The 23,085-nt window shown below is 41.4% G+C and overlaps 1 protein-coding gene across 1 annotated transcript in view; it reads right to left on the bottom strand.

The window, feature by feature from the left end:
- The window catches only part of LOC128662571 (uncharacterized), a 249,132-nt gene that overhangs the window by 85,023 nt on the left and 141,024 nt on the right, over positions 1-23,085 (bottom strand). The window contains exons 15-17 of the mRNA XM_053716379.1: positions 16,355-16,467; positions 15,522-15,670; positions 14,632-14,726 (exon numbers count right to left, since the gene is read on the bottom strand). Of these exons, the coding sequence (XP_053572354.1) occupies positions 14,632-14,726; positions 15,522-15,670; positions 16,355-16,467 (357 nt within the window). The remainder of the gene's footprint in view (positions 1-14,631; positions 14,727-15,521; positions 15,671-16,354; positions 16,468-23,085) is intronic.

The raw sequence follows: 23,085 nt of genomic DNA on the forward strand, positions 1-23,085 counted from the left end.
TCGTTCTTGAAGGCCCATGTGGAAGCCACAGCCCTAGTGGAATGAGCTGTGATTCTTTCGGGAGGCTGCCGTCCGGCAGTCTCGTAAGCCAATCTGATGATGCTTTTAATCCAAAAAGAGAGAGAGGTAGAAGTTGCTTTTTGACCTCTCCTTTTACCGGAATAAACAACAAACAAGGAAGATGTTTGTCTAAAATCCTTTGTAGCATCTAAATAGAATTTTAGAGCGCGAACAACATCCAAATTGTGCAACAAACGTTCCTTCTTCGAAACTGGTTTCGGACACAGAGAAGGTACGATAATCTCCTGGTTAATGTTTTTGTTAGAAACAACTTTTGGAAGAAAACCAGGTTTAGTACGTAAAACCACCTTATCTGCATGGAACACCAGATAAGGAGGAGAACACTGCAGAGCAGATAATTCTGAAACTCTTCTAGCAGAAGAAATTGCAACCAAAAACAAAACTTTCCAAGATAATAACTTAATATCAACGGAATGTAAGGGTTCAAACGGAACCCCCTGAAGAACTGAAAGAACTAAGTTGAGACTCCAAGGAGGAGTCAAAGGTTTGTAAACAGGCTTGATTCTAACCAGAGCCTGAACAAAGGCTTGAACATCTGGCACAGCTGCCAGCTTTTTGTGAAGTAACACAGACAAGGCAGAAATCTGTCCCTTCAGGGAACTTGCAGATAATCCTTTTTCCAATCCTTCTTGAAGGAAGGATAGAATCTTAGGAATCTTAACCTTGTCCCAAGGGAATCCTTTAGATTCACACCAACAGATATATTTTTTCCATATTTTGTGGTAAATCTTTCTAGTTACAGGCTTTCTGGCCTGAACAAGAGTATCGATAACAGAATCTGAGAACCCTCGCTTCGATAAGATCAAGCGTTCAATCTCCAGGCAGTCAGCTGGAGTGAGACCAGATTCGGATGTTCGAACGGACCTTGAACAAGAAGGTCTCGTCTCAAAGGTAGCTTCCATGGTGGAGCCGATGACATATTCACCAGATCTGCATACCAAGTCCTGCGTGGCCACGCAGGAGCTATCAAGATCACCGACGCCCTTTCCTGATTGATCCTGGCTACCAGCCTGGGGATGAGAGGAAACGGCGGGAATACATAAGCTAGTTTGAAGGTCCAAGGTGCTACTAGTGCATCCACTAGAGCCGCCTTGGGATCCCTGGATCTGGACCCGTAGCAAGGAACTTTGAAGTTCTGACGAGAGGCCATCAGATCCATGTCTGGAATGCCCCACAGTTGAGTGACTTGGGCAAAGATTTCCGGATGGAGTTCCCACTCCCCCGGATGCAATGTCTGACGACTCAGAAAATCCGCTTCCCAATTTTCCACTCCTGGGATGTGGATAGCAGACAGGTGGAAGGAGTGAGACTCCGCCCATAGAATGATTTTGGTCACTTCTTCCATCGCCAGGGAACTCCTCGTTCCCCCCTGATGGTTGATGTACGCAACAGTTGTCATGTTGTCTGATTGAAACCGTATGAACTTGGCCCTCGCTAGCTGAGGCCAAGCCTTGAGAGCATTGAATATCGCTCTCAGTTCCAGAATATTTATCGGTAGAAGAGATTCTTCCCGAGACCAAAGACCCTGAGCTTTCAGGGATCCCCAGACCGCACCCCAGCCCATCAGACTGGCGTCGGTCGTGACAATGACCCACTCTGGTCTGCGGAAGGTCATCCCTTGTGACAGGTTGTCCAGGGACAGTCACCAACGGAGTGAGTCTCTGGTCCTCTGATTTACTTGTATCCTCGGAGACAAGTTTGTATAGTCCCCATTCCACTGACTGAGCATGCACAGTTGTAATGGTCTTAGATGAATGCGCGCAAAAGGAACTATGTCCATTGCCGCTACCATCAAACCTATCACTTCCATGCACTGCGCTATGGAAGGAAGAGGAACGGAATGAAGTATCCGACAAGAGTCTAGAAGTTTTGTTTTTCTGGCCTCTGTCAGAAAAATCCTCATTTCTAAGGAGTCTATTATTGTTCCCAAGAAGGGAACCCTTGTTGACGGAGATAGAGAACTCTTTTCCACGTTCACTTTCCATCCGTGAGATCTGAGAAAGGCCAGGACGATGTCCGTGTGAGCCTTTGCTTGAGGAAGGGACGACGCTTGAATCAGAATGTCGTCCAAGTAAGGTACTACAGCAATGCCCCTTGGTCTTAGCACAGCTAGAAGGGACCCTAGTACCTTTGTGAAAATCCTTGGAGCAGTGGCTAATCCGAAAGGAAGCGCCACGAACTGGTAATGCTTGTCCAGGAATGCGAACCTTAGGAACCGATGATGTTCCTTGTGGATAGGAATATGTAGATACGCATCCTTTAAATCCACCGTGGTCATGAATTGACCTTCCTGGATGGAAGGAAGAATTGTTCGAATGGTTTCCATTTTGAACGATGGAACCTTGAGAAACTTGTTTAAGATCTTGAGATCTAAGATTGGTCTGAACGTTCCCTCTTTTTTGGGAACTATGAACAGATTGGAGTAGAACCCCATCCCTTGTTCTCCTAATGGAACAGGATGAATCACTCCCATTTTTAACAGGTCTTCTACACAACGTAAGAATGCCTGTCTTTTTATGTGGTCTGAAGACAACTGAGACCTGTGGAACCTCCCCCTTGGGGGAAGCCCCTTGAATTCCAGAAGATAACCTTGGGAGACTATTTCTAGCGCCCAAGGATCCAGAACATCTCTTGCCCAAGCCTGAGCGAAGAGAGAGAGTCTGCCCCCCACCAGATCCGGTCCCGGATCGGGGGCCAACATTTCATGCTGTCTTGGTAGCAGTGGCAGGTTTTTTGGCCTGCTTTCCCTTGTTCCAGCCTTGCATTGGTCTCCAAGCTGGCTTGGCTTGAGAAGTATTACCCTCTTGCTTAGAGGACGTAGCACTTTGGGCTGGTCCGTTTCTACGAAAGGGACGAAAATTAGGTTTATTTTTGGCCTTGAAAGGCCGATCCTGAGGAAGGGCGTGGCCCTTACCCCCAGTGATATCAGAGATAATCTCTTTCAAGTCAGGGCCAAACAGCGTGTTCCCCTTGAAAGGAATGTTAAGTAGCTTGTTCTTGGAAGACGCATCAGCTGACCAAGATTTCAACCAAAGCGCTCTGCGCGCCACAATAGCAAACCCAGAATTCTTAGCCGCTAACCTAGCCAATTGCAAAGTGGCGTCTAGGGTGAAAGAATTAGCCAATTTGAGAGCATTGATTCTGTCCATAATCTCCTCATAAGGAGGAGAATCACTATCGACCGCTTTACCAGCTCATCGAACCAGAAACACGCGGCTGTAGCGACAGGGACAATGCATGAAATTGGTTGTAGAAGGTAACCCTGCTGAACAAACATCTTTTTAAGTAAACCTTCTAATTTTTTATCAATAGGATCTTTGAAAGCACAACTATCTTCTATGGGTATAGTGGTGCGTTTGTTTAAAGTGGAAACCGCTCCCTCGACCTTGGGGACTGTCTGCCATAAGTCCTTTCTGGGGTCGACCATGGGAAACAATTTTTTAAATATGGGGGGGACGGACGAAAGGAATACCGGGCCTTTCCCATTCTTTATTTACAATGTCCGCCACCCGCTTGGGTATAGGAAAAGCTTCTGGGAGCCCCGGGACCTCTAGGAACTTGTCCATTTTACATAGTTTCTCTGGGATGACCAACTTGTCACAATCATCCAGAGTGGATAATACCTCCTTAAGCAGAATGCGGAGATGTTCCAACTTAAATTTAAACGTAATCACATCAGGTTCAGCTTGTTGAGAAATGTTCCCTGAATCAGTAATTTCTCCCTCAGACAAAACCTCCCTGGCCCCATCAGACTGGTTTAGGGGCCCTTCAGAACCATTATTATCAGCGTCGTCATGCTCTTCAGTATCTAAAACAGAGCAGTCGCGCTTACGCTGATAAGTGTGCATTTTGGCTAAAATGTTTTTGACAGAATTATCCATTACAGCCGTTAATTGTTGCATAGTAAGGAGTATTGGCGCGCTAGATGTACTAGGGGCCTCCTGAGTGGGCAAGACTCGTGTAGACGAAGGAGGGAATGATGCAGTACCATGCTTACTCCCCTCACTTGAGGAATCATCTTGGGCATCATTGTCATTGTCACATAAATCACATTTAATTAAATGAGAAGGAACTCTGGCTTCCCCACATACAGAACACAGTCTATCTGGTAGTTCAGACATGTTAAACAGGCATAAACTTGATAACAAAGTACAAAAAACGTTTTAAAATAAAACCGTTACTGTCACTTTAAATTTTAAACTGAACACACTTTATTACTGCAATTGCGAAAAAATATGAAGGAATTGTTCAAAATTCACCAAAATTTCACCACAGTGTCTTAAAGCTTTAAAAGTATTGCACACCAAATTTGGAAGCTTTAACCCTTAAAATAACGGAACCGGAGCCGTTTTTAACTTTAACCCCTTTACAGTCCCTGGTATCTGCTTTGCTGAGACCCAACCAAGCCCAAAGGGGAATACGATACCAAATGACGCCTTCAGAAAGTCTTTTCTATGTATCAGAGCTCCTCACACATGCGACTGCATGTCATGCCTCTCAAAAACAAGTGCGCAACACCGGCGCGAAAATGAGGCTCTGCCTATGATTTGGGAAAGCCCCTAAAGAATAAGGTGTCTAAAACAGTGCCTGCCGATATAATCTTATCAAAATACCCAGATTAAATGATTCCTCAAGGCTAAATATGTGTTAATAATGAATCGATTTAGCCCAGAAAAAGTCTACAGTCTTAATAAGCCCTTGTGAAGCCCTTATTTACTATCTTAATAAACATGGCTTACCGGATCCCATAGGGAAAATGACAGCTTCCAGCATTACATCGTCTTGTTAGAATGTGTCATACCTCAAGCAGCAAGAGACTGCTCACTGTTCCCCCAACTGAAGTTAATTCCTCTCAACAGTCCTGTGTGGAACAGCCATGGATTTTAGTAACGGTTGCTAAAATCATTTTTCCTCATACAAACAGAAATCTTCATCTCTTTTCTGTTTCTGAGTAAATAGTACATACCAGCACTATTTTAAAATAACAAACTCTTGATTGAATAATAAAAACTACAGTTAAACACTAAAAAACTCTAAGCCATCTCCGTGGAGATGTTGCCTGTACAACGGCAAAGAGAATGACTGGGGTAGGCGGAGCCTAGGAGGGATCATGTGACCAGCTTTGCTGGGCTCTTTGCCATTTCCTGTTGGGGAAGAGAATATCCCACAAGTAAGGATGACGCCGTGGACCGGACACACCTATGTTGGAGAAAGAAACCTCTACTCAACATCCAAGAGAAGATAACCACCCATATACTCTAATATGTACATGAACTAGATTTTGTTCTTGCTTGCAATAATGACAGAATTACTAAAGCAGGGATATTCAACTTTTATAGCCTATCCCACTCAGCCACCGAACTGCCAGATGGAGGTGTTCTTGATGCAGATGCCAAATTCTACCCTGCTGCAATATGTTGAGTCCCCAGAAGAAACCATGGAAGGTTGCAGAGCTCGCATCTAAAGAAGAGTAAGCAAATATCTCCTTGGCCAGTATGGAATAAATTCTAGAAAGGTTGTTTTTTATGTATGAATTCTGCAGAGTAACCTCGTAATGGAGAGGAAAACAATTCAAATATTGTTTTAGGCAAAGGAAATGTTTTCTTACAGTTCCTTAGGTATTAACAACTGCATCATATACAGGGAATTATTCTTAAATTCAAGTGTGGGCTTAAACCAGAGGAAGAAGGAGGATCATCCACAATGCCGTGTTTCTTTAATGGACCTTATAAAATCTATTTAGAGGCAGAATCAGACAGGTGTGCAAAACCGCTAGGTTTAACAGAAGTTTCCAAAGGCTTAAAAAAAGAAGGCAAAGCTGCCACCATAGATCTGGAATATTCATACAAAGCAAATTTTATCTTGCCACACTTCATTAATCCATATGGCACATGAAGGATGAGCCTTAAGTTTCGGGGTCCAATCTGCAAGCAAACAAAAGACCATAGATAAATGTAGAGCCCATTGTATGCAATAAACAGTACACCTGAGAAAAAAAAGTGCAGCTTGAGATCTGTAAATACATATGGAGCAGAAATGCACCTTACAGGAAATAATGAAAGCAGATGAGCTGCAGGCAGAGATATGAGAGCTGTGACAAGTGGTGTGCGGAGGTGCAACAGTGTAGCTACGCAGGTTGTAGGACTTACAGTAGCTAAAGGAGGAATACCAGCATCGAGACCAGCACATGTCGGTCCTATGGTCAGTGCCAGGTTTTTCATCTATAATGCAATGCATGTGTGCACACCAGACCTGATGTTACACGACCCAAGTAGCGGCGCCCACCAGAGCACTTTCAGAGAATCACAAGTAGAACGACCACAGCACAAAAGGCAGCCCAAATGCCTCAGAGACCCAGTGATCCTCTTCAGCATCCCACAGAGGAGAAAATTAGTCTTGCCCCAACTTTGGACAGAACTAACAGGAGGGAACTAGGTATAATGGTTTCGTATAGTTTTAAAACATGGGGAGTGGTTAGTTATGTCCACCCTCAATAGGAGAGGAGGGTTCTCATTGGTGAATATTGGCCAGGGTGAGCCAAGATAAACATTTATATATTTTACCAAGTGAACATAGCACAATGTTTTAAAAAGGTAGAATTTTGCATTGTGGTTACCATACATATACGTAATATATTTTGTTTAAATCCACACAAATCTAATTTCTAAAACTCAAGCTCAGTAAGCAATTCACATCTTCAAAACCAAAGACAGAACAATGATTCTGTAGAATTGCTCTATCTAAAAGCTTCGTTCCCATATACAGGGAGTGCAGAATTATTAGGCAAATGAGTATTTTGACCACATCATCCTCTTTATGCATGTTGTCTTACTCCAAGCTGTATAGGCTCGAAAGCCTACCAATTAAGCATATTAGGTGATGTGCATCTCTGTAATGAGAAGGGGTGTGGTCTAATGACATCAACACCCTATATCAGGTGTGCATAATTATTATGAATTTCAAGAAACTCCAGCCACCAATTTCTTTAAAAGACCTTTATTCTTTTGTCATGGGTCCCATTGATAATACAACGTTTCAAGCCAGCATTAAGCTCTTAGTCATGTACATGGTACATGACTAAGAGCCTAATGCTGGCTTGAAACGTTGTATTATCAATGGGACCCATGACACAAAGAATAAAGGTCTTTTAAAGAAATTGGTGGCTGGAGTTTCTTGAAATTCATGGACTCTGGTGAGACTTGGCAAGTCTGTTGCTCCGTGCCCCACTGAAAGAGGAAAATTGGTGTGCTGTTTTCCATTATTTTGATTCTAGTGCATAATTATTAGGCAACTTCCTTTCCTTTGGCAAAATGGGTCAAAAGAAGGACTTGACAGGCTCAGAAAAGTCAAAAATAGTGAGATATCTTGCAGAGGGATGCAGCACTCTTAAAATTGCAAAGCTTCTGAAGCGTGATCATCGAACAATCAAACGTTTCATTCAAAATAGTCAACAGGGTCGCAAGAAGCGTGTGGAAAAACCAAGGCGCAAAATAACTGCCCATGAACTGAGAAAAGTCAAGCGTGCAGCTGCCAAGATGCCACTTGCCACCATTTTGGCCATATTTCAGAGCTGTAACATCACTGGAGTGCCCAAAAGCACAAGGTGTGCAATACTCAGAGACATGGCCAAGGTAAGAAAGGCTGAAAGACGACCACCACTGAACAAGACACACAAGCTGAAACTTCAAGACTGGGCCAAGAAATATCTCAAGACTGATTTTTCTAAAGTTTGATGAAATGAGAGTGAGTCTTGATGGGCCAGATGGATGGGCCCGTGGCTGGATTGGTAAAGGGCAGAGAGCTCCAGTCCGACTCAGATGCCAGCAAGGTGGAGGTGGAGTACTGGTTTGGGCTGGTATCATCAAAGATGACCTTGTGGGGCCTTTTCGGGTTGAGGATGGAGTCAAGCTCAACTCCCAGTCCTACTGCCAGTTTCTGGAAGACACCTCCTTCAAGCACTGGTACAGGAAGAAGTCTGCATCCTTCAAGAAAAACATGATTTTCATGCAGGACAATGCTCCATCACACGCGTCCAAGTACTCCACAGCGTGGCTGGCAAGAAAGGGTATAAAAGAAGAAAATCTAATGACATGGCCTCCTTGTTCACCTGATCTGAACCCCATTGAGAACCTGTGGTCCATCATCAAATGTGAGATTTACAAGGAGGAAAAAACATAATTTATGTAAGAACTTACCTGATAAATTCATTTCTTTCATATTAGCAAGAGTCCATGAGCTAGTGACGTATGGGATATACATTCCTACCAGGAGGGGCAAAGTTTCCCAAACCTCAAAATGCCTATAAATACACCCCTCACCACACCCACAATTCAGTTTAACGAATAGCCAAGAAGTGGGGTGATAAAGTGCGAAAGCATATAAAATAAGGAATTGGAATAATTGTGCTCTATACAAAATCATAACCACCACAAAAAAAGGGCGGGCCTCATGGACTCTTGCTAATATGAAAGAAATTAATTTATCAGGTAAGTTCTTACATAAATTATGTTTTCTTTCATGTAATTAGCAAGAGTCCATGAGCTAGTGACGTATGGGATAATGACTACCCAAGAAGTGGATCTTTCCACACAAGAGTCACTAGAGAGGGAGGGATAAAAATAAAGACAGCCAATTCCTGCTGAAAATAATCCACACCCAAAATAAAGTTTAACGAAAAACATAAGCAGAAGATTCAAACTGAAACCGCTGCCTGAAGTACTTTTCTACCAAAAAATGCTTCAGAAGAAGAAAATACATCAAAATGGTAGAATTTAGTAAAAGTATGCAAAGAGGACCAAGTTGCTGCTTTGCAGATCTGGTCAACCGAAGCTTCATTCCTAAACGCCCAGGAAGTAGAAACTGACCTAGTAGAATGAGCTGTAATTCTCTGAGGCGGAGTTTTACCCGACTCAACATAGGCAAGATGAATTAAAGATTTCAACCAAGATGCCAAAGAAATGGCAGAAGCTTTCTGGCCTTTTCTAGAACCGGAAAAGATAACAAATAGACTAGAAGTCTTACGAAAAGATTTCGTAGCTTCAACATAATATTTCAAAGCTCTAACAACATCCAAAGAATGCAACGATTTCTCCTTAGAATTCTTAGGATTAGGACATAATGAAGGAACCACAATTTCTCTACTAATGTTGTTGGAATTCACAACTTTAGGTAAAAATTCAAAAGAAGTTCGCAACACCGCCTTATCCTGATGAAAAATCAGAAAAGGAGACTCACAAGAAAGAGCAGATAATTCAGAAACTCTTCTGGCAGAAGAGATGGCCAAAAGGAACAAAACTTTCCAAGAAAGTAATTTAATGTCCAATGAATGCATAGGTTCAAACGGATGAGCTTGAAGAGCTCCCAGAACCAAATTCAAACTCCAAGGAGGAGAAATTGACTTAATGACAGGTTTTATACGAACCAAAGCTTGTACAAAACAATGAATATCAGGAAGAATAGCAATCTTTCTGTGAAAAAGAACAGAAAGAGCAGAGATTTGTCCTTTCAAAGAACTTGCGGACAAACCCTTATCTAAACCATCCTGAAGGAACTGTAAAATTCTCGGTATTCTAAAAGAATGCCAGGAAAAATGATGAGAAAGACACCAAGAAATATAAGTCTTCCAGACTCAATAATATATCTCTCGAGATACAGATTTACGAGCCTGTAACATAGTATTAATCACAGAGTCAGAGAAACCTCTTTGACCAAGAATCAAGCGTTCAATCTCCATACCTTTAAATTTAAGGATTTCAGATCCTGATGGAAAAAAGGACCTTGTGACAGAAGGTCTGGTCTTAACGGAAGAGTCCACGGTTGGCAAGAGGCCATCCGGACAAGATCCGCATACCAAAACCTGTGAGGCCATGCCGGAGCTACCAGCAGAACAAACGAGCATTCCTTCAGAATCTTGGAGATTACTCTTGGAAGAAGAACTAGAGGCGGAAAGATATAGGCAGGATGATACTTCCAAGGAAGTGATAATGCATCCACTGCCTCCGCCTGAGGATCCCGGGATCTGGACAGATACCTGGGAAGTTTCTTGTTTAGATGGGACGCCATCAGATCTATTTCTGGAAGTTCCCACATTTGAACAATCTGAAGAAATACATCTGGGTGAAGAGACCATTCGCCCGGATGCAACGTTTGGCGACTGAGATAATCCGCTTCCCAATTGTCTACACCTGGGATATGAACCGCAGAGATTAGACAGGAGCTGGATTCCGCCCAAACCAAAATTCGAGATACTTCTTTCATAGCCAGAGGACTGTGAGTCCCTCCTTGATGATTGATGTATGCCACAGTTGTGACATTGTCTGTCTGAAAACAAATGAACGATTCTCTCTTCAGAAGAGGCCAAAACTGAAGAGCTCTGAAAATTGCACGGAGTTCCAAAATATTGATCGGTAATCTCACCTCCTGAGATTCCCAAACTCCTTGTGCCGTCAGAGATCCCCACACAGCTCCCCAACCTGTGAGACTTGCATCTGTTGAAATTACAGTCCAGGTCGGAAGCACAAAAGAAGCCCCCTGAATTAAACGATGGTGATCTGTCCACCATGTTAGAGAGTGTCGAACAATCGGTTTTAAAGATATTAATTGAGATATCTTCGTGTAATCCTTGCACCATTGCTTCAGCATACAGAGCTGAAGAGGTCGCATGTGAAAACGAGCAAAGGGGATCGCGTCCGATGCAGCAGTCATAAGACCTAGAATTTCCATGCATAAGGCTACCGAAGGGAATGATTGTGACTGAAGGTTTCGACAAGCTGTAATCAACTTTAGACGTCTCTTGTCTGTTAAAGACAGAGTCATGGACACTGAATCCATCTGGAAACCCAGAAAGGTTACCCTTGTCTGAGGAATCAAAGAACTTTTTGGTAAATTGATCCTCCAACCATGATCTTGAAGAAACAACACAAGTCGATTCGTATGAGATTCTGCTAAATGTAAAGACTGAGCAAGTACCAAGATATCGTCCAAATAAGGAAATACCACAATACCCTGTTCTCTGATTACAGACAGCAGGGCACCGAGAACCTTTGTAAAAATTCTTGGAGCTGTAGCTAGGCCAAACGGCAGAGCCACAAACTGGTAATGCTTGTCCAGAAACAAGAATCTCAGGAACTGATAATGATCTGGATGAATCGGAATATGCAGATATGCATCCTGTAAATCTATTGTGGACATATAATTCCCTTGCTGAACAGAAGGTATGATAGTCCTTACAGTTACCATCTTGAACGTTGGTATCCTTACATAACGATTCAATATTTTTAGATCCAGAACTGGTCTGAAAGAATTCTCCTTCTTTGGTACAATGAAGAGATTTGAATAAAACCCCATCCCCTGTTCCGGAACTGGAACTGGCATAATTACTCCAGTCAACTCTAGATCTGAAACACATTTCAGAAATGCTTGAGCTTTTATTGGATTTACTGGGACACGGGAAAGAAAAAATCTCTTTGCAGGAGGTCTCAACTTGAAACAAATTCTGTACCCTTCTGAAACAATGCTCTGAATCCAAAGATTGTGAACAGAATTGATCCAAATTTCCTTGAAAAAACGTAACCTGCCCCCTACCAGCTGAGCTGGAATGAGGGCCGCACCTTCATGTGGACTTAGAAGCAGGCTTTGCCTTTCTAGCTGGCTTGGATTTATTACAGACTGGAGATGGTCTCCAAACTGAAACTGCTCCTGAGGATGAAGGATCAGGCTTTTGTTCTTTGTTGAAACGAAAGGAACGAAAACGATTAGCCCTGTTTTTACCTTTAGATTTTTTATCCTGTGGTAAAAAAGTTCCTTTCCCACCAGTAACAGTTGAAATAATGGAATCCAACTGAGAACCAAATAATTTGTTACCCTGGAAAGAAATGGAAAGTAAAGTTGATTTAGAAGCCATATCAGCATTCCAAGTTTTAAGCCATAAAGCTCTTCTAGCTAAAATAGCTAGAGACATAAACCTGACATCAACTCTGATAATATCAAAAATGGCATCACAGATAAAATTATTAGCATGTTGAAGAAGAATAATAATATCATGAGAATCACGATGTGTTACTTGTTGCGCTAAAGTTTCCAACCAAAAAAGTTGAAGCTGCAGCAACATCCGCCAAAGATATAGCAGGTCTAAGAAGATTACCTGAACACAGATAAGCTTTTCTTAGAAAGGACTCAATTTTCCTATCTAGAGGATCCTTAAACGAAGTACCATCTGACGTAGGAATAGTAGTACGTTTAGCAAGGGTAGAAATAGCCCCATCAACTTTAGGGATCTTGTCCCAAAATTCTAATCTGTCAGACGGCACAGGATATAATTGCTTAAAACGTTTAGAAGGAGTAAATGAATTACCCAAATTATCCCATTCTTTGGAAATTACTGCAGAAATAGCATCAGGGACAGGAAAAACTTCTGGAATAACTACAGGAGTTTTAAAAACCTTATTTAAACGTTTAGATTTAGTATCAAGAGGACCAGAATCCTCTATTTCTAAAGCAATTAGGACTTCTTTAAGTAAAGAACGAATAAATTCCATTTTAAATAAATATGAAGATTTATCAGCATCAACCTCTGAGACAGAATCCTCTGAACCAGAGGAATCATCAGAATCAGAATGATGATGTTCAGTTAAAAATTCATCTGTAGGGAGAGAAGTTTTAAAAGATTTTTTACGTTTACTAGAAGGAGAAATAACAGACATAGCCTTCTTTATGGATTCAGAAACAAAATCTCTTATATTATCAGGAACATTCTGCACCTTAGATGTTGAAGGAACTGCAACAGGCAATGGTACTTTACTAAAGGAAATATTATCTGCTTTAACAAGTTTGTCATGACAATCAATACAAACAACAGCTGGAGGAATAGCTACCAAAAGTTTACAGCAGATACACTTAGCTTTGGTAGATTCAGCACTTGACAGCGATTTTCCTGTAGTATCTTCTGACTCAGATGCAACGTGAGACATCTTGCAATATGTAAGAGAAAAAACAACATATATATAAAGCAAAATTGATCAAATTCCTTAAATGACAGTTTCAGGAATGGGAAAAAATGCCAAAGAACAAGCTTCTAGCAACCAGAAGCAATAAAAAATGAGACTTAAATAATGTGGAGACAAAATTGACGCCCATATTTTTTCGCGCCAAATAAGATGCCCACATTATTTGGCGCCTAAATGCTTTTTGGCGCCAAAAATGACGCCACATCCGGAACGCCGACATTTTTGGCGCAAAATAACGTCAAAAAATGACGCAACTTCCGGCGACACGTATGACGCCGGAAACGGAAATAGAATTTTTGCGCCAAAAAAGTCCGCGCCAAGAATGACGCAATAAAATGAAGCATTTTCAGCCCCCGCGAGCCTAACAGCCCACAGGGAAAAAGTCAAATTTTAAGGTAAGAAAAAATGTTAAATTAAAATGCATTATCCCAAATATGAAACTGACTGTCTGAAAATAAGGAAAGTTGAACATTCTGAGTCAAGGCAAATAAATGTTTGAATACATATATTTAGAACTTTATAAACTAAGTGCCCAACCATAGCTAGGAGTGTCACAGAAAATAAGACTTACTTACCCCAGGACACTCATCTACATATAGTAGATAGCCAAACCAGTACTGAAACGAGAATCAGTAGAGGTAATGGTATATATAAGAGTATATCGTCGATCTGAAAAGGGAGGTAAGAGATGAATCTCTACGACCGATAACAGAGAACCTATGAAATAGACCCCTTAGAAGGAGATCACTGCATTCAAATAGGCAATACTCTCCTCACATCCCTCTGACATTCACTGCACGCTGAGAGGAAAACCGGGCTCCAACTTGCTGCGGAGCGCATATCAACGTAGAATCTAGCACAAACTTACTTCACCACCTCCATCGGAGGCAAAGTTTGTAAAACTGAATTGTGGGTGTGGTGAGGGGTGAATTTATAGGCATTTTGAGGTTTGGGAAACTTTGCCCCTCCTGGTAGGAATGTATATCCCATACGTCACTAGCTCATGGACTCTTGCTAATTACATGAAAGAAACAGTACACCTCTCTGAACAGTGTCTGGGAGGCTGTGGTTGCTGCTGCACGCAATGTTGACAGAATCCATGGATGGCAGGCTTTTGAGTGTACTTGCAAAGAAAGGTGGCTATATTGGTCACTGATTTGTTTTTGTTTTGTTTTTGAATGTCAGAAATGTATATTTGTGAATGTTGAGATGTTATATTGGTTTCACTGGTAAAAATAAATAATTGAAATGGGTATATATTTGTTTTTTGTTAAGTTGCCTAATAATTATGCACAGTAATAGTCACCTGCACACACAGATATCCCCCTAAAATAGCTATAACTAAAAACAAACTAAAAACTACTTCCAAAACTATTCAGCTTTGATATTAATGAGTTTTTTGGGTTCATTGAGAACATGGTTGTTCAATAATAAAATTAATCCTCAAAAATACAACTTGCCTAATAATTCTTCACTCCCTGTATAGGCGCTGTGTTCTTGTTTGATTAAGCCAATATACAGATCTCTTCAAACATTCAGTACTTACCTTAAACTCAGATTGTTCAGAAGAGCAAACTGGATTCCATTCACAATCTCCGGAAGCTCAGGGATCATGGCCAGGACAGTCACCCCAATAAAGTACTGATGACAAATAAACAGTTACACAGTTTCCAATTATAGCATCTGATAAGTCAAGAAATAAATCAATTCCAGGTCATTGTATCAAGGGAATATTAAGATCATCAAATGAGGTCTAACACTGGCTTTTCACGTATATGTTGCTATGGGTCAACCTTTGTTACCCATCTAAATCCTCTATATGCCAAATACACTAGGGATTCCTTTATAGGAAACAGTGCAAATAAGTCATGCTCCAATTCGTTACCACATGTAATACTAACATTACCGAGTCTGGATAACTATGGTGAGTCACTGCTTCTAATGGACTGACCAGCCAAGTCCTGCTCAGGAGCAATGTTCTCTCTAACTTGTTTAGCGTCGTGCACACAAAAATGTTACCTGCGCAATCGTTGGCCAAGTGATTAAAATGTGTGGGCACTGTTCAATTGAAAATGTTTGAAAGCTAGTAAAAGACAGACAAACTCTGTACTGTTATTATTTGAGATTTAAAAAGGATGAGAAAATGATCCTGCACACATTAACCACATTAACTTAGACAACTTAAATATATAAACTTATTTAACTCAATGAGTGTGTAAAATCCTTCAAGATTAAAATGTTACTCAGGAGCAATTTTTTTCAAATTCTATTTGGCACCACTACCAGGAAGTCTCAAAGATGTCTATTTTGTAATCATGTCAGCCCAATCAAAATAATAATGAACAAATCTTTAGTGTAAAATGATTGTGCACTACTGGACACTAATATGTTTGAATTGTAAGCATCTTAGTACTCTACATAAACATGACCACTTACCTGCGACACTGTGGCACCTTTTAGAATTGGACTGATGTGTTCTGTGGCAAGGTCTGCACATGCTGACATTAGTAATGTAGAGACAATCAGTATTACCATTGCTCGCCAGCGAGACCAGTGCACCACTGCACTGTGATGGTGACCAGGTACTAGAGAGCAAATACATGAGGAATAAATACAGCTGACAAGTGAGTGATATGATGCTTAGACACAGGAAGGTTCTCTTGGAAAAACAAATATACGATTTTGCAAGAAAACACCATGAACAGTGTGAGATAGGGACAGATATAAGTACATAAACACATATATACACATAATTACAGATATACCAACAGTGTGAGAGGGAAATATAACAAATACACACACTAATACATACGTACCAACACATACACATAATTAGATATACCAACAGTGTGTAGGATAGAGATAAAGATCACACATATACACACACACACACCCCAATACATACATATAAACACATATACACATAATTAGATACCAACAGTGTGTAGGATAGAGATAAAGATCACACATATACACACACACCCCAATACATACATATAAACACATATACACATAATTAGATACCAACAGTGTGTGGGATGGGGATAAAGATCACACACACACACAAATACATACACACACACTATATACACAAGTACATACACAAATACATGAGCATATGATTTAGAAGATGTAGTACACTCATTCATGCCTTGAACCAAGAAGGTTTATAATAAAATATTGATAAGAATATTTTATTTGCTTAGCACCCAGCTTCTCATATTGTATTAATTCAGTCATTAAGCCCAGCGCATCTGATGCCCTCTTACCATGGCAGTCGCTGATGTGAATGTCATAAATATGTGAATGTGTTTTCAAGGTAAAGATGAGTCCTATAATGTACGCAACAGGCAGCAGTATGGATACAGTGTACACCAACGGCCTGGCAAGCAAAAGAAAGCCTGATTAAACCTTAGCGCCACTCTTACCATCTGTACAATACAGCACTACATATCTCAGGTTAGATAAAACACTACCGGGATAAACGTTTCAGTAACTCTCTATTAAACACAGTGAAAGTGCATAACCAAAGGAATTCGCTTTAAGTGACATTTGTCTGTGAACAGGTCTCATTATATATATAAAATTCTTATTGTCTGATAGTTCAGACAATGAACCATTCCTCACTAAAAACGGGATTTGATTAGAAATATTAGCTTGAGTCATCTATGTGACCATATCCATTTGCATTGTGAAACCTCACACTTGACTTGTCCTATGTCCAGATGAGTCCCTACATTTATCTCAGTCAGCTTGACATAATGGCACTGAACTAGCTGCATCATTCTAGAATTACATAAACATAGATAAAAACAGACAAAAAACATTTTCCCGAGCCCATGCATTAACGGCAAAGACCGCTGCTTTTTAAACTGATGAAATAGGATCTGCGGGTTTAAAAGACCAGTACAGTCGAAATTATAATCAACAAATGCCTAATAAAGACCCTGCAATAACACTTTGGGTCGATCACAATCTTTTAGAGAAAAAAAAAAATGTATCCAATTACTTTTAGCAGAAAATCACTGTTAGAGGGACAGTCTACTCCAGAATTTTTATTGTTTAAAAATAGATAATCCCTTTATTACCCATTCCCTAGTTTTGCATAACCAACACGGTTATATTAATATATGTTTTACCTCTGATGACCTTGTTTCTAAGCCTCTGCAGACAGCCCCCTTATCTCAGAGCTTTTTACAGACTTGCATTTTAGCTAATCAATGCTGACTAATAAATAACTGTGGCAGTGAGCACAATGTTATCTATATGGCACAAATGAACTAGCAGTGTCTAACCATGAAACTGTCACAAAGCACTGGATATAAGAGGTGGCCTTCAAAGGCTTAGAAAACAAAATGTATGCTAACCTGATAAATTATTCTCTTTCCTGGCATGGAATCCACAAATCCATTCTAATTACTAGTGGGAATTCAACTCCTGGCCACCAGGAGGCGGCAAAGAACACCCCAGCAAAGTTTTAAAGGGATACTGAACCCAATATTTTTCTTTTTTTTTTAAATTTACTCCTATTATCAATTTTTCTTATTTTTCTTGCTATCTTTATTTGAAAAAAAAAAAAAAAAAAAAGGCATCTAAGCTAAGGAGCCAGCAAATTTTTGGTTCAGACCATAGACAGCATTAGTTTATTGGTGCTGTCCAATCAGCAAGGACAACCCAGGTTGTTCACCAAAGATGGGCCGGCATCTAAAGTTACATTCTTGCTTTTCAAATAAACATAGCAAGAGAATAAAGAAAATTTGATAATAGGAGTAAATTAGAAAGTTGCAAGCTCTATCTGAATCACAAAAAGAAAAATTTGGGCTCAGTGTCCCTTTAAGTGTCCTCACTTCCCCCAATCCCCCAGTCATTCAGTCAAAGGAATATGGAAGAGAAGAGGACACAAAGGTTATAGAGGTGCCAGAAGTTTAGAAATGAATTAAACTAAGCCGTCTAAAAATGACTTAAGGGCGGGTCGTGGACTCTCCATGCCAGGAAAGAAAAGAATTTATCATCAGGTAAGTATAAATTTTGTTTTCTTTCCAATGGCATGGAGAGTCCATGAATCCATTCTAATTACTAGTGTGAACCAATACCCAAGCTAGAGTACACAGAATGGAAAGGGAGGGAGAAACAAAACAGGCGGATCTAAACTGAGGGCACCACCACAGAAAAGTAAATTTATGCCTACCTGATAAATTAATTTCTTCTATGGTACGACGAGTCCACAGATTCATCCTTTACTTGTGGGATATTATCCTCTTGCTAACAGAAAGTGGCAAAGAGCACCACAGCAGAGCCGTCTATATAGCTCCTTCCTTAGCTCCACCCCCCAGTCATTCGACTGAAGGTAAGGAAGAAAAAGGAAAAACTAAAAAAGGTGCAGAGGTGACTGAAGTTTAAATAAAAAAATATATATAATCTGTCTTAAATTGACAGGGCAGGCCGTGGACTCGTCGTACCATAGAAGAAATTAATTTATCAGGTAAGCATAAATTTACTTTTCTTCTATAAGGTACGAGGAGTCCACGGATTCATCCTTTACTTGTGGAATACAATACCAAAGCTACAGGACACGGATGAACGGGAAGGACAAGACAGATGGCTAAACAGAAGGCACCACTGCTTGAAGAACTTTTCTCCCAAAAATAGCCTTCGAAGAAGCAAAAGTATCAAATTTGGAAAATTTGGAAAAGGTATGAAGCGAAGACCAAGTCGCAGCCTTACAAATCTGTTCAACAGAAGCATCATTTTTAAAAGCCCATGTGGAAGCCACCGCTCTAGTAGAGTGAGCTGTAATTCTTTCAGGAGGCTGCTGTCCAGCAGTCTCGTATGCCAAACGGATGATGCTTTTCAGCCAAAAAGAAAGAGGTAGCCGTAGCTTTTTGACCCCTACGTTTTCCAGAATAGACAACAAAGAAGATGTTTGACGGAAATCTTTGGTCATTTGCAAGTAAAACTTCAAAGCACGAACCACGTCCAAGTTGTGCAACAGACGCTCCTTGTTAGAGGAAGGATTAGGACACAGAGAAGGAACAATAATCTCCTGAATAATATTCTTATTAGTAACAACCTTAGGAAGGAATCCAGGTTTGGTACCCAAAACCATCTTATCAGCATGGAAAACAAGATAAGGCGAGTCGCATTGCAATGCAGATAGTTCAGAGATAGCAACTAAAAACAGAACTTTCCAAGATAGAAGCTTAATATCTATGGAATGCATAGGTTCAAATGGAACCCCTTGAAGAACTTTAAGAACTAAATTCAAACTCCATGGCGGAGCAAAAGGTTTAAACACAGGCTTGATTCTAACTAAAGCCTGACAGAACGACTGAACGTCTGGAACATCCGCCAGACGCTTGTGCAGTAAAATTGATAAAGCAGATATCTGTCCCTTTAGGGAACTAGCCGATAGCCCCTTCTCCAATCCTTCTTGGAGAAAGGACAAAATCCTAGGAATACTGATCTTACTCCATGAGTAGCCTTTGGATTCACACCAATAAAGATATTTACTCCAAATCTTATGATAAATTTTCCTAGTGACAGGCTTTCGAGCCTGAATCAAGGTATCTATGACCGACTCAGAAAATCCCTGCTTACATAAAATCAAGCGTTCAATCTCCAGGCAGTCAGCCGCAGAGAAAATAGATTTGGATGCTGGAACGGACCTTGAATCAGAAGGTTCTGTCTCAGTGGCAGAGTCCATGGTGGAAGAGATGACATCTCCACCAGGTCTGCATACCAAATCCTGCATGGCCATGCAGGTGCTATCAAAATCACTGAAGCTCTCTCCTGTTTGATTCTGGCAATTAAACGAGGAAGGAGAAGAAATGGTGGAAACACATAAGCCAGGTTGAACGACCAGGGTACTGCTAGAGCATCCATCAGTACTGCTTGAGGATCCTTTGACCTGGACCCTTAACAAGGAAGTTTGGCGTTCTGACGGGACGTCATCAGAGCCAATTCTGGTGTGCCCCATTGATGTATCAATTGTGCAAACACCTCCGGATGGAGTTCCCACGCCCCCGGATGAAAAGTCTGACGACTTAGAAAATCCGCTTCCCAGTTCTCCACTCCTGGGATATAGATTGCTGATAGATGGCAAGAGTGCATCTCTGCACATCGAATTTTGGTAACCTCTATCATCGCTAGAGAACTCTTTGTCCCCCCCTAACGGTTGATATATGCTACAGTCGTGATATTGTCCGACTGGAATCTTATGAATCTGGCCGAAGCCAGCTGAGGCCACGCCTGAAGTGCGTTGAATATCGCTCTCAGTTCTAGAATATTGATCGGGAGGAGAGCCTCCTCCTAAGTCCACACACCCTGTGCTTTCAGGGAGTTCCAGACTGCACCCCAGCCCAATAGGCTGGCGTCCGTCGTCACTATGACCCATGCTGGCCTGCGGAAATACATTCCCTGGAACAGATGATCCTGTGACAACCACCAAAGAAGAGTCTCTGGTCTCTTGATCCAGATTCATCTGAGGAGATAAATCTGCATAATCCCCATTCCACTGTTTGAGCATGCATAGTTGCACTGGTCTGAGATGCAAGCGAGCAAACGGAACTATGTCCATTGCCGCTACCATTAGACCGATTACCTCCATACACTGAGCCACTGACGGCCGAAGAATGGAATGAAGAGCTCGGCAGGTGGTTAAAATCTTTGATTTCCTGACCTCCGTCTGATAGATTCGGTGGACATTAAAAATTTTCTGAGTTCCCAGGAATGGAACTCTTTTGAGAGGGATAAGTGAACTCTTTTACGTTCACCTTCCACCCGTGAGATCTTAGAAAAGCCAACACGATGTCCGTGTGAGATTTGGCTAGTTGGTAAGTTGACGCCTGAATTAAGATATCGTCCAGATAAAGCACCACTGCTATGCCCCGCGGCCTGAGAACCGCCAAAAGGGACCCTAGCCCTTTGTGAAAATTCTGGAAGCTGTGGCCAACCCAAAGGGAAGAGCCACAAACTGGTAATGCTTGTCCAGGAAGGCAAACCTGAGGAACTGGTGATGATCTTTGTGGATAGGGATGTGTAGATACGCATGCTTTAAGTCCATGGTGTTCATATGTTGACCCTCATCATTGGTAAAATAGTCCGAATGGTCTCCATCTTGAAGGATGGGACTATGTGTTTAGGATTGAGATCTAAAATTGGTCTGAAGGATCTCTCTTTCTTGGGAACCACAAACAGATTGGAGTAAAACCCCTGCCCCTGTTCTGTTTTCGGAACTGGGCAGATCACTCCCATGGTATATAGGTCTTCTACACAGCGTAAGAACGCCTCTCTTTTTGTCTGGTTTACAGACAATTGAGAAAGATGGAATCTACCCCTTGGAGGAGAAGCCTTGAAATCTAGAAGATACCCCTGGGTTATGATTTCTAAAGCCCAGGAGTCCTGAACGTCTCTTGCCCAAGCCTGAGCAAAGAGAGAAAGTCTGCCCCCTACTAGATCCGGTCCCGGATCGGGGGCTACCCCTTCATGCTGTCTTGGTGGCAGCAGCGGGCTTATCTTATTTGTCTTATCCTGAGGAAGGGCATGGCCTTTTCCTCCAGTGATGTCTGAAATGATCATAGGGTCTTACCTTTGAAAGGGATGGCTAAAAGCTTAGATTTTGATGACACATCCAATGGGGTCTCAACCTGAAGAGCCTCCTCCAGAGCCTCGAACCAAAAAGCAGCTGCAGTAGTTACAGGAACAATGCACGCTATAGGTTGCAGAAGAAAACCCTGATGAATAATATTTTCTTTAAGAGATCCTCTAATTTTGTATCCATAGGATCTTTGAAAGCACAACTGTCCTCAATAGGTATAGTTGTACGCTTAGCCAGGGTAGAAATAGCTCCCTCCACCTTTGGGACCGTCTGCCACGAGTCCCGAATGGCGTCTGATATGGGAAACATTTTCTTAAAAGTTGGAGGGGGAGAAAACTGAATACCTTGTCTATCCCACTCCTTAGTAACAATGTCCGAAATCCTCTTAGGGACCGGAAAAACATCAGTGTAGACAGGAACATCTACATATCTGTCCATTTTACACAATTTCTCTGGAACTAAAATAGGGTCACAATCATCCAGAGTCGCTAAAACCTCCCTGAGCAATAAGCGGAGGTGTTCTAGTTTAAATTTAAAAGCCGTCATATCCGAGTCTGTCTGAGGGAACATCTTTCCTGAATCAGAAAGCTCTCCCTCAGACAGCAATTCCCTCACCACCAACTCAGAACATTGTGAGGGTACATCTGATATGGCTAATAAAGCGTCAGAGGGCTCAGCATTTACTCTCACACCAGACCTACTGCGCTTCCCCTGGAACCCAGGCAGCTTAGATAAAACCTCTGAGGGTAGTATTCATAACTGCGGCCATATCTTGTAGGGTGAAAGAATTAGACGCACTAGAAGTACTTGGCGTCGCTTGTGCGGGCGTTAATGGTTGTGACACTTGGGGAGAATAAGATGGCATAACATGATTCTCTTCTGACTGAGAATCATCCTGCAACACACTTTTAGTAACTAAAAACATGTATGTAAGAACTTACCTGATAAATTCATTTCTTTCATATTAGCAAGAGTCCATGAGCTAGTGACGTAAGAGCTAGTGACATATGGGATATACATTCCTACCAGGAGAGGCAAAGTTTCCCAAACCTCAAAATGCCTATAAATACACCCCTCACCACACCCACAATTCAGTTTAACGAATAGCCAAGAAGTGGGGTGATAAGAAAGGAGCGAAAGCATCAAAAATAAGGAATTGGAATAATTGTGCTTTATACAAAAAAATCATAACCACCACAAAAAAGGGTGGGCCTCATGGACTCTTGCTAATATGAAAGAAATTAATTTATCAGGTAAGTTCTTACATAAATTATGTTTTCTTTCATGTAATTAGCAAGAGTCCATGAGCTAGTGACGTATGGGATAGCAGATACCCAAGATGTGGAACTTCCATGCAAGAGTCACTAGAGAGGGAGGGATAAATAAAGACAGCCAATACCGCTG

This window comes from Bombina bombina, chromosome 6 (genome assembly GCF_027579735.1).
Source record: "Bombina bombina isolate aBomBom1 chromosome 6, aBomBom1.pri, whole genome shotgun sequence".
NCBI classification, from domain to species: Eukaryota; Metazoa; Chordata; class Amphibia; order Anura; family Bombinatoridae; genus Bombina; species Bombina bombina.